The sequence below is a fragment of the Mycteria americana genome, chromosome 2 (genome assembly GCF_035582795.1).
Source record: "Mycteria americana isolate JAX WOST 10 ecotype Jacksonville Zoo and Gardens chromosome 2, USCA_MyAme_1.0, whole genome shotgun sequence".
NCBI lineage: Eukaryota > Metazoa > Chordata > Aves > Ciconiiformes > Ciconiidae > Mycteria > Mycteria americana.
Window position 1 is genome coordinate 46,320,987 of NC_134366.1, and position 13,046 is coordinate 46,334,032.

General features: G+C 41.4%; 1 protein-coding gene across 1 annotated transcript in view; it reads right to left on the reverse strand.

Moving 5' to 3' along the window:
- Positions 1-13,046, reverse strand: part of OSBPL10 (oxysterol binding protein like 10) — a 126,146-nt gene that overhangs the window by 4,874 nt on the left and 108,226 nt on the right. The window contains exons 8-9 of the mRNA XM_075493204.1: positions 11,662-12,145; positions 183-369 (exon numbers count right to left, since the gene is read on the reverse strand). Coding sequence (XP_075349319.1) covers positions 183-369; positions 11,662-12,145 — 671 coding nt within the window. The remainder of the gene's footprint in view (positions 1-182; positions 370-11,661; positions 12,146-13,046) is intronic.

Consider the following 13,046-nt stretch of genomic DNA (forward strand, 5'->3'; position numbering starts at 1 on the left):
AAAAATGTATAACTACAATAAACTGTGCTCTAAAGCTGTAAGTCATCTCAGACACTAATAGGAAAAGAAATTCAGATAGCTGTCTGTAAAATACTCCAACAGAAGAACCGAACAGATGCCCAAGAGTCTTTCCACTGAAATCCAGTAGCAGGTAAACAAGAATAAGACAGTCATTCCCGTACCTATGGACCTTCCCTCCGTAGAACGGCTTGGTGTGGAATGTGACTGTAGCAGAATAGCCCGTTCTGGCACAATTGATGTTGACTTTCCCTCCAAGCTCCACCCATGGGACAGTAAGTATCGAGCGAGCATAGGCACTAGGCAGGGTGAAAACATACTCTTCTTCATGTTCCATCAAGTAAAGAACACCTATGTAGGAAGAAGGTTGAAAGTGAAATGGTAAAAGTTCATTGATGAGACCTGACAGTCACTGACCAATTACTGTCATCAAAATGTACTTCCACAGAGAGCACAACGGACAGCTCGCCTTGAAGGAGGTTACCGTCTGCTAAGAAAAAAGTCTGCCCTCTGGAACAAATTTCTTCAAACAAACATTTTCAAAAGCACACAACTTGAATGTGTACCCTGGGGTCCTCCATGGTACCAAATGGCTTATCAGAAAATCTGACTGGATTACTTATTTTCTGTTACTGACAAGCAATAAACTGTTAAAGCTGGAAAAAAACCCAACAAACAAAAAAGCCATTTGCTTGCAAAAAGCCAAGCCATACTGAATATTCAGATGCTCACTCAGTGTCATAACGTAATCTCTCTCCAGAAAAAATATGGGCATGGCCAAAGGACTCTTCAGTTCTCTATTCAATCAGACACAATCAGGTCCTCTCTGCTAATTTCTTTTTGCTGGTGGGAGTGAAAGGGTCTCTCTAGGTCTGCCTGGGTGCAACTAGGAAACATGCTTAAGGAAGCCATCTAGAAGTTTCCTGTAAGTTTGCTCCTTCATTTCCAAATGCCTGGTTTCCCACACAGCCTTTGCAAAGTCTTGCATAATCAATGGGGGGCCACCAGGGCCACTGCTCTATAACCACTAAGACCAATGTCTCCACCATGCAGAGAAAATTACTGGCAATTCTATTTCATTCTGTAAAGGTTCCTCCACCCTCAGCATTATGGCATTGTAACTAAAAACACCAACATGCAGCAGCAGTAATTTTTCAAGATTACTTGGAACTACAAAGAAAGTTGCATGTCTCATCAGATCTTCGCTTCCCCTGGAGTTAAGGATACAGCTCTATCCCTACCACAGCTGTAGTTCTTTATCATCCTTCAGGATGATAAAGAACAGGACATAAGACCAGGTAGAGAGCACCTTAAACCTTGCACACAGAATTAGATCATGCCAATTATCTGTAATATATTTTTGATTAGAGATTTACACTCTTTTGTGTCCCATTTAATAACTGCCTAAAGGCAAAAATTACAGCTTTGAAAATAATTTTTCACAACAGGGATTGAAAATAACTCATCACAGGAAGCACTTAGAACCCAGAAATATTGGGGGGGGTGGTCACAAAAATTATCTTGACATAGTAATAGTATCTGTTTAGAAACAAGATGAGCCTGAGCCCATTTGCCTTCACCCTGGGGCAGATAGGGGAAGAACACATTGGCAGTGGTATTGATTAGTTTGTCTATCTGTTTAAGGGAATAACGACACTAATTTTGCAAAGTGATCTGACATGTAATGATGAAAAAGCACTAAATAGGAACAAGGCACTACTATCGCCAATATAAAAATATGCGCTTAACATAGTATGAAAACACAAACCTAAAAAACATTCAAAATTTAAAAGCATAGAGCTCTAACAAAATCATCATCTTAAATATTGGCTCCAATTAATAGAACTAAATGCAGGTACAGGAAGCTCTGCACCTTGTCACTTCTGCCTTCTGAAACTGTTCCACAGGAAAATATCTTTTGCAAACCAGAATAGTTTTATGCAGTTGTTCTCAAGACCTTCTGCAATCTCAGCCTGCCAGCAAAGACACAGCCAGCGCCTTGGCAAGTCACAAGTTCTTCGTGTCATGTGCTGAACCCTCACCAGCCTGGAACAGCCAGGACACAGTTGGAACACACACACATTTTGCCTCAAGCTTTCTTGGCTCCATACCTGCAGGTAAAACCAAGCTGGACACACTACAGGAAGGCTGAACTACCCAACTCACCCGGGACACACAGCCAGGAAGAACTTTTACTCAAAAAGATGACTCTGCTTATCAAAATCATGAAATGGATGCTATAATAACATTAAATTAATAAAGAGCAATCAAGAAGCCTTTTAACTAGATGATGATACTCAAAAAGGATCCAAGAAAGCTAATGGGTACTGATCAAACACAGAAAGGAAACCTGACAGTCTGCAGTTGGGCATTTTCCACACAGAGAACTACAACAGGTTTTAGACTCAAGTCAGTCAGCTTTCCTTTCTCCTTCTCTTCCCATTTATTCTCCACCTTCTTCATTACAGGCACGGGCAACAGACATGTAGCAGCAACCAGCTGCAGGAAATGGCCTGTGGTGCTACCATGAGATCACGTTTCCCCAGTCTTAATGGTCTAAGCACAGACACAATCCTCATGCAGTCAAAAAGCAGAGTCCGCCTGAAAGCATCAGCTTCCAACATGACAGTTTTGGGGGTTTTGTTGTTGTGAGGTTTTTGTGTTTGTTTTTTTTTTTCTTAAAAGGCAAAAGGTCTAATAGCAGTACAGTGGGCAGGTGTGGTGCTCACTACTGAGGGAGAACCTCACTGTATTTATGAACCACACCTTCACATGAGCTTCTTCTCCAGAGCCTCCTACTTCCCTGGGCCCAGCCATCCTCCTCTGACAGTCACTTCATGTCCCCATGTGAGAGGAAACTACCGTGATAAACACAATTTCCTTCTGGGTTAGTATAGGTTTGCTTTTGTCTCTCTGATGGGATCGATAGCTTTTTTCCTCTATACTCGAGTGGAAGGGATGCAGAGCTCTAATGAACACTGCCAAGCACACTGAAAAGTGAACAGCAAATAACGGCAGTGACCTTCAGTGTAAATATTTAACCACCATAGCACGTTAGATATTAAAAACTGAACCTAGCTCTCTTGGCAGTACTTTTAGCACCTGGTAGCATATTTTTTAATTCCTTAAACACCTGAATAAATACATTTTTAATGAAGTGCTATCTCACTTGAAATATGACTCCAGCTCCATAATTATAATCTAAAAAAGAATAAAGGGAAGATTTGAAATATCCACAACTTGATACTACTTTCAGTATTAAGGTGACTGTTAGTTTTGCATTCCATTGTTTGCAGAGTTCACATGCAAAACCTCGTTTAACTGAAGCACCATGAAGACTGTAGCTGCACCACCATGTCTGAACTGAGACCCGTGCTCTCTTAGGGAAGAGGAAGCCAAAATGACACTAAGAGTCAACGTTTGTAACCGCTACCACAATTTGAATTCATGCCCTACCCTGCCGAATATAAATCTTGAGAAATTAAAGGCAGAAAAACTAAAATCTAACAGTTATTTTTAAAAGCATTGTGTACTCTTAACATCTGCTTTATAAGTATCATTACGTTGTGACTGATCTTTAAAAATATCTGCTGGAAAATACACAGGCTATTTTTCTTCCCTTGCTTCCCCACTGTAAGGGATTATTCATTTTTAGTTTAAAAATGGCTATAAATAAATATACAGGAAAAGTTGCAGAAGATTCTCCCATTTTCAGTAACGTTTCTTCCTCTCACATCAAAGAATTCTTTTGGAAACTGCAAATTCCTTTAAAAAAAATCTTAACTATTTATAGGCAGCTATTATGCACGGAAGAATGCGCCAGATAAGTACTCTGGGAGGAACAGTGGATTTAGTAATCTAGTTTATTAGAAAAAAAAATCCCACAGAGGAGAAGGGTGAATTTTTTATAAACAAGTGTGGAATTTTGAAATTCCCCCTTGAAATGTCCTCAACACCATTCGCTCCTGCTTTTGACTAAGGCAATGTATTCACAGTCATGCTCCCTTCCACAACTCCTCAGCCTGCATTAAAGGAAGCGATGTTCGCGGCATATAATTTTCCCTGTTTGACTATGACATGTCCCTCACTGATGCTGCAAGCTTTGTGAATTGATTTTCCAGTAACACATATTGACGAAATACCCAGAGGAGACTCTGGATCAATAAGCTGCAGAAGAGGCATGTGAAATTTAATGTTTCCCACCGATTGTATGGAGATCAATCTGAACAAATGGGACATGGGACACAAACGGCCTAGGGCAGTTTCCTAATTTAACAGGCTCTTCATACTGTCTGCATTATTCTTAACACGGCACAAACAGGAGTAAGTTACGTATGGGATGAACCCCACACGGGTGTAGTGCATCACCAGCCACACAGATTCACACGGGAAAACATGAGATGCCAGAACCAGGCTCTTATCATCTCATAAACATTCCAGCAAGCTGCACTGCACTGCTCATTTTCCAAAGACTGGAGCCATTTGCTAAATTAAGTAATGAGTGCCATGCCATACGGAAACTGTTCTGAAACCACTGGGCTAAAAAATATTAATACAAAAATTAGTAGTAGGGAACCATTTAGGTAGCTCTAGTTGCATGGAGTAGTCAATCTTTGGGACTGGTAAATTAAAAAGTTGCTAATGCCTCAGGAATAGAAATTATAGACCTGTACATCCATAAACACATACACATACATATATTTGAACCAAAAAAACCCAAGAGAAAACACATTCATTGCTTTCATTTAGATTTACCCTGGGAAGAGCACTGAACCATTTCCCAACCTATCAAATCTTTTCAAGGTTGATTTCAATTTAAAAAATAATTTTTGAAAGCCTATACCTCACTAGTTTTTAAAACATTTAAAACAGCAGGAGTGAAAACACAAGACATAACTAGCCACTTGATAATACAGAGCAATCCACTTAAACTTACTTTATGCTCCCTGCAAAATTATCCCATGAATCAAAGGTGATGCTTTTTGTTGGATTTTGCTGCTTTAGAACAAAACCCAAGAGCAGAAAAGGAACACGCGCAGCCCACACCGAGGTGTGCTCACCACAGCCTTTTCCACTAAAGCATCCTTATCCTACAACCAGTATCTGTTTGAAGATTTTTTGGACCATGTAAAAAACATTAAATATTTACATTGACTCTCCCATCCCTTGCTAATTTAAATCTTAATGTGATCCTATTCTTTACACTCCTCCTTCACTCTCTCATTAGTAAGTAATTAACATTAACCAGAATTGGGGACTATGCACGCAACATGAATTCTTTTATGCAAAATACCCTCTCTTCTATTCAGGGTAGCTTTCTCATGAGGAAACTCAATGCTGACTGTTCTGAAGAATGGGGGGTTTGTTATATAATGAAGAAAAAGTTGAGACATTTCATTAGCTAAACTAGATTTAGACCCCTCATAATCACAGATGAAGGGCTAGCATATAAAACAGCTTCTCACACAGATTTCCAGCAGTGCTTTCCTACTCGTTCTGCATCTCTGCAACCGATACTTACTTTGAATCAACAAACAAAATTCACAGATAGAAGAAAAAAAAAACCTTAGTCCTTGAGATGCAACTTTGAGATGCAACACACAATAAAAATTGTACAATTAAGACACTGAGCTGTAGCCTTTGTATGACAGGACCATACTGTCCTCAAATCCCCTAATTCTTATAGAAGCCTTTGTACTTCCATGACATCCTATTTCAGCATATCCACCGCTGCTTCTAACAACAAAGCATAAAAAGCAACATGCTCTATACATCTAAAGACATTGTGACAAGTGAAAAAAATATGCTTCAAAAGCACCACAGAAGCATTATTGGCATATTCCTTATACAATGTAGGTCCAAAAATTCAGTACTACTGTATTTCTGTAAATAGCCAACTGCAGTAGAAAAAGCTTCATTGAATTGTTTGAAGGCCACCCACAAAACTATTCAGTAGAGAGCAAATTTCAAAACAAATCATAGGTTTTTGTATTCAACACTAAGGTCACAACTAAGTTATAGGGCAAACAAAACTGTTCCAATAAATATCTGAACTAGAACAAGATGGTCACTTCCTACCACTGAATTATCCAAAACATTAATTGCAGCTCTCTCATGCTCTGTTTGGAAGAACTTTTTTTTTCCCCACATACATCAAATAGTACTGAATGAATGCACAGTATAATGAAACTACTGTACCAACATCGGGATGATTTAAATGAAGTCTCAGAATGGACAAAGGTATATTAGAAATATCAAGGAAACTGCCTTTCAAGTGGCATCATGCAGAATCTAAAATCTGATTTAACAAAAAGTCAAAGGCACCCACATGTACATAAGCAAACTCCAGCAACAGCCAAAAAAAGGTATGACTGCTCATAATGGGGAAAAAAAAAAATGAGGAGGGGACAAGACAAAAAAAAAAAAACCTCAACAATAATACATGATTACTTTGGTCATCCAGTGCATGGTAGCAAAAAAAAGAAACAAACAAAATCCAGGGATTTCTATGATTCATGAGACGTCACTTTGTCTCTTATCAAAAGCAGGATCAGTCATGCTTCAGTCATTTCTGAGAAGCCCGCTTAATCTGGTTTTAACAGTTTAAAATAAGATTCTACAACTTTACCAGCCAACCTTGTTGTCAGAAAGCTTCTCCTAAGTACGTAGAAACTAAAGGTAGCTATCTTAACTACCTTCATATACCTTCTGACTAACAGCGTGTCTTTCCTCAATCTACTCTTTGCTAGACTAACTCACCCCATTTGAAATGCTGCAATGCATAAAATGTCCTTGAATACCACGAATATTCTCCAAATTATATTTCACATTAAGAAATTATTAGGCTCTGCATTACCAGACATACAAATACTGACATACTTTTTCCACACTGTAAGTCCAGTGGCTAATTTTTCTTGGTTCAGCAATCTATTCCCCACTACTCACACTGACCTCGATCTAATACGGAATTTATACTTATGCAGCACATGAGAAAGAAACGTCTGCAGTAGATTCTAATTTTTGCACAGCTTGACAAATCTACACACCAACTTCATTAGGAAGACTTTCCTGTGACTAAAATAAATCTAAGAAAAATGAAGAAAGTGTAGTTTCGAGTGAAGAAACTGCACTGCAAAGCAAACATTTTAAACTGAGGCTGTCAGGTTTAGGCTGGCTGTTTTCAGACGGTAGAAAAGCTTCAGTGGTACAACTTCTTGCTGCCTATTACCAGTCCTCAACACGCAACAGAAATGCTTGGGCTGCACTGGAGTTTCTCCATCACTTCCCAGAAATGTTGTCACCATGAAGCTGCATACTTCTGCACTGCTTACATGAACAAAAAAGACGAATGATAACTATAAACTGGTAAACCCAAACTTCCTCCCAAAATGCCCATCACAAAGACAACAGCAAACCTTGCAATAAAAGGGTTCACCACTGCAGATGTTCCCCAAAGCCTGTCTCCACTCCTGGGATATGTCCAGGATCATGAAGGGGGGGGAAAAAAAAAGGAGGGGTAAGGTTAGGGCAGAACTTATTCTCACAAACATTAAACAATCCTTAGGGTAGGGAAGTGGTTAATTCCTAGACCCTTCCTCTCTCAAAACTGGAACGCATCAGGATTTTGAAGTCTTAAATAATCCTCACAGTAGACACCCCCAATCCCAGGGAACTGTGTGCGCTAGCAGCAACAAAAAGAAATTTCCCTACTCCTACATAATCATAAGTGACTTTGTGTTTAATTTTGTTTCCATTAAATAGCTGCCTTCACTGAGAAAAACAGTACTTGAAACAAATATGTACCAGAAAAATGCAGCAAGTGAAACCAATGACTCAGGCTGGCAGTAGTACAGTCAGGAGACAGACAGAAGGACCGACTTCCCTTCTGACACTCCCTTCCCAACTTCCTTAACTCCGTATTAAAAGCAAAATACCTAAATCATAGGAAGAAGGAAACAGCCGTGCTGTTACAGACTTTAACTATGACAACAATATCAAATCCAGTAGTAAGGAAGTTTCATGGCTCTTCTACAAAAAAGAGAATATATTGCCATCAGGAAAGAAGCTACTGTAGCCCTTTCTTCTGTTTGAGTTTTTTTCTTTAGTTCTCGCTAGTAGAAATAGCAGAACATATCTGTATGTTTTCACCATAATTGTTTTGTTATTAATAAACTGTCCTGGTTTCAGCTGAGACAGAGTTAATTTTCTTCGTAGCGGCTGGTATGGGGCTATGTTTTGGATTTGTGCTGAGGACAGTGTTGATAATACAGAGATGTTTTAGTTGCTGCTGTACTAGTCAAGGACTTTTCAGCTTCCCGTGCTCTGCCAGGTGCAGAAGAAGCTGGGAGGGGACACAGCCAGGATAGTTGATCCAAACTGACCAAAGGGCTATTCCATACCACATGACGTCATGCTCAGTATATAAAGCTGGGGAAGAAGAAGGAAGGGGGGACATTGGAGTGATGGCGTTTGTCTTCCCAAGTAACCGTTACGCGTGATGGAGCCCTGCTTCCTGGAGATGGCTGAACACCTGCCTGCCCATGGGAAGTAGTGAATTAATTCCTTGCTTTGCTTTGCTTGCGTGCGCGGCTTTTGCTTTCCCTATTAAACTGTTTTTATCTCAACCCTCAAGTTTTCTTACTTTTGCTCTTCCGATTCTCTCCCCCATCCCACCGAGGGGGAGTGAGCGAGCGGCTGCGTGGTGCTTAGCTGCTGGCTGGGGCTAAACCACGACAGTCCTTTTTGGCGCCCAACGTGGGGCACGAAGGGTTTGAGATAATGACAGATTTGATTGGAATGTGCCAGATAGAATTTATAGCTGTTATTGCTGTTTAGCTATTAATCAGCAGGGTTCTGTGCTTGCCATAGGCTTGCTTGCCTTACTGTATGTTAGAGCCTAGGGCTCGTTAGTGACTGCTTTTTGCTTTCACTGCTTGCCGTGCTGCTGTACTGCTGATCACCTTACTCTGCTGTGCCTGGGAACATTTTGATAACAGCAATGGCCTTGCGCCTGGGCTGGCGGATGGCCAGGGCATCGCTGCTGTTTCTGTGCTGCTGTACTGGACAGGCTGGAACTCTGGTGTGAACTCGAGTCGAAGGGACTGTGACGTGTGGATGAATCCACGTGGGAGCGGGACACCCCGAAGCGTCTGTGCCCATGGATTAGCCCATGCCAGAGCAGGTATATCTTGAAACGTCTGTGGCCATGGTTATGTCTGTGCCACAGCAGGTATACCTCTGAAGGGATTGTGGCCCAAGGATAAGTCCACGCTGGATAAGGTGCGCCTCGAAGCATCTGTGGCTGTGGATAAAGTCCATGCTGCAGCAGGTATACCTCGAAGCATCTGTGGCTGTGGATGAAGTCCATGCTGCAGCAGGTATACCTCGAAGCATCTGTGGCTGTGGATGAAGTCTATGCTGCAGCAGGTACACCTTGAAGCATCAGTGGCTGTGCATGAGGCCATGTTGGAGCAAGTTTACTTCTGAAGGTACTACGTTCTGTGGATAAGTCCAAGCTGGAGCAGGGGCAAGGGGAGGACTTCATTGCAATGTTAAACCTGATGGTCTGTCTAAAGGGACCAGGGGTGGAGATTGTAATGGAAATACCTTTAAATTGTTGTATCCCAGGATTTGAGTTGCATGTTGTGGGAATTACTATAGCAGGAACCCCTTGTTGCTAGCGAGGCTAGGAGCAAGGGGAGGAGTTCGTTGCAATGTTAAACCCTATATCCTGGTCCAAAAGGACCAGGGGTGGACATTGTAATAGATATACCTTTAAATTGTTGTAACCCATGATTTGAGTTGCATGTTATAGGAATTACTACAGCCGGAACCACCTGAACAAATGGAGGAGAAGTCTTACAAGAAGCAGTGCAAGTGCAGCAGTGACCTGACCTGATCTGGCTTTGGTGCCCAATAACCCCAAGCAACACACCACCTCTCCTGTCCTGAGTAACAACCATAAGAGATGAAGCCCAAAGTCATGGACTAAATGAACTCAGTGGACATTTTGTGGACATTTATGGTCATTTTACAAATATTTTGTAGGGGTGGTCCATAGACTAAGGGAATGATATGTGTGTATTATATCAAAGGATGGGATGGGAAGGGTGATGGTGGGTAATGAGAATGTATTGAATAGTGTGAGACCTGAGCATGACATAAATGGTATGGAATAAGGGGTGGATACTGTCCTGGTTTCAGCTGAGACAGAGTTAATTTTCTTCGTAGCGGCTGGTATGGGGCTATGTTTTGGATTTGTGCTGAGGACAGTGTTGATAATACAGAGATGTTTTAGTTGCTGCTGTACTAGTCAAGGACTTTTCAGCTTCCCGTGCTCTGCCAGGTGCAGAAGAAGCTGGGAGGGGACACAGCCAGGATAGTTGATCCAAACTGACCAAAGGGCTATTCCATACCACATGACGTCATGCTCAGTATATATAAGCTGGGGAAGAAGAAGGAAGGGGGGACATTGGAGTGATGGCGTTTGTCTTCCCAAGTAACCGTTACGCGTGATGGAGCCCTGCTTCCTGGAGATGGCTGAACACCTGCCTGCCCATGGGAAGTAGTGAATTAATTCCTTGCTTTGCTTTGCTTGCGTGCGCGGCTTTTGCTTTCCCTATTAAACTGTTTTTATCTCAACCCTCAAGTTTTCTTACTTTTGCTCTTCCGATTCTCTCCCCCATCCCACCGAGGGGGAGTGAGCGAGCGGCTGCGTGGTGCTTAGCTGCTGGCTGGGGCTAAACCACGACATAAACAAAACCAAATCACTACATTTCCCTCTCTACTTATTTACTACTTTAATATCATAGTATTTAACATAATGATGACAAAAAGCAGCATTTACTGTAAGTTGTCCTGGTGCTTCTGAGACCACAGTCTAAAAATCAGTTAAGACTAAAAACCATACACAGGAAATTACCGTCAAACGGCAAACAGGACTGACTAAATTGCTTAGAAACATTAAATCGATACATTAGCAGTCAGTAACGATACTGGTACAGGTGTGTTTATCTGTTCAGCTCATCCATTAAGAATTTATGATTCCCTGTATTTCTGAATTAATGGTGAGCAATGACTTACCACAAAGCAGACTGTATATGTATGATATAGCAAATCAGGATTTACACCTTGACTACATGACTCACTATAAAGCTTGAGATAATACACTAACTTTGTAAACACTACAGAAACCATGATTCTTTGCAGAAACTATGAAAAAAGAATGTTAGGCTTAAGTAAAAACATGTTTTTTCCTATTGCTTTGCTCCAGTTGTGAAACTGTCCCATACTGAATCACCTATTACTTTAAAAGTGAGCAAGACAAAAATGTTCTTACAGAATATACTGTCAATAGCCATTTGCTTCTACAATTTAACATTTGATTGTACTTCAGATATAATTAACAGTCTCACATAAATATAAGCACACATTTATACATGTAATGTGTCTCTCGCGTTCTGTCTGGACAGGAAAAAAGTTACATGAACTCTACAGTTTTAATTCCAAACTTCAGAAAAGCAAATAGACACAAGGTTCAAATGAAAGGTCAGAGGGAGAGCAAGCAGGAAAATATCTGGATTTCTGCTGTGTTGACACCCACAACATTAACGCAAAAAACCAAGATAAAAGCACATTTCTTACCTTCACCTACCATAGAAACACCTATTGACATGCCCATAAACTTGCTTTTGGTCCATACGTGAGCGTTCACACACATTTTCTTCTCTTTGCATTCACAGTAAAAGCAAGATACCGGTGGATGATGGGATACTTGCTCAGCTACAAACCTCAGCTTGTAGCAGGTGGACTGGTCCTGGCCAAATTCCTTGGTTGGGTCCTTAGAAACCATGGAGGCACCATTAGTTCTGAATGCTTTCACTTTATCTTTAGGCACATCCCACGAGCAATGAAACGTTTCACCAATTATAGGGTTATAGGGCTTCTTGGCAACCGCTCCCTTTCGGCCTTCGTGAAAAGCTGTTAGATAATACTCCACAAAGCAGATAATTCTTTCCTCAGGAGTGGCTCCAGCTGCAATTGACAAAAACAGGTCTGGATGGGCCATGAAATTTGCATACATCTCCAGCAGGGATCTTTTCTCCAAAATAAATGTTGGAAGCACTACCTGTATGCAAAGCAGACAAAGGCAGATATGATTTCCCCATGATCATACTACCACGGTGGAAGGGGGGGGAGAACAGTTAAGACAGCTGCAATTCTGACCCTGCCAAGTTTTGGGACAGCGTATTTTCCTTCCCTGACACAGCAATTTCATTTTCTTTGCAGTGTAAATAATGAGCAAAGGAAAAAGCAGCGGCCTTGATAGCCATGCAGGCTGCTTCCTATTTCCTTATGATTCTCAACAGCAGCTCACACAACAGTGATGGGCTGTTCCACTCACGTGGAAATCTGCCTTTTCCTCTCCCCTGAGTTAACAAACCAACCATTGTTCTCCTTGTTTACAGGACATAAAAACATACTTTGATGTAAATTAATTTACATCAAACATCAACAAACCAAACTGATCATAACCCTCCAAAAAGGGAGGGACACACCCTCCCAAACCACTAGAAGATTACTATTTTATATAAACATACACATCACCAACACATAAGTGGCGGAGAGTGTAAGAGGTGCATCTACCCATTCTGTCAGACATCTGGGCTCCCAGTTTCACTCCTGGGCCCTTGACCACCCACTGCATACGTGGGTGTCAAGCCACGTGGGGGTCCCTTCCAGCCTCTTAACAAACCAAGCCAACTAGATCCAACCAAAACCAAATCTCAGGTATGTTTCCAAGGATAAAACCATGCCACGGTCTCCTCCCAAGAGGCAGGACACCACTCCAGGTTTGACTCCCTCTGCCCTACACTGTCACTGTATGTGTCGTATCCCCTCCCACCTCCCAAGCCAAATCCCTTGCCACCTCTAGCCTCTCCTGTCGCCTCCAGGCACACAGCACATCCCTTCAGTTTGAGATCGTACCATACTACTGTGGTGAGCCCTTACATGCCTTCACCTTATTT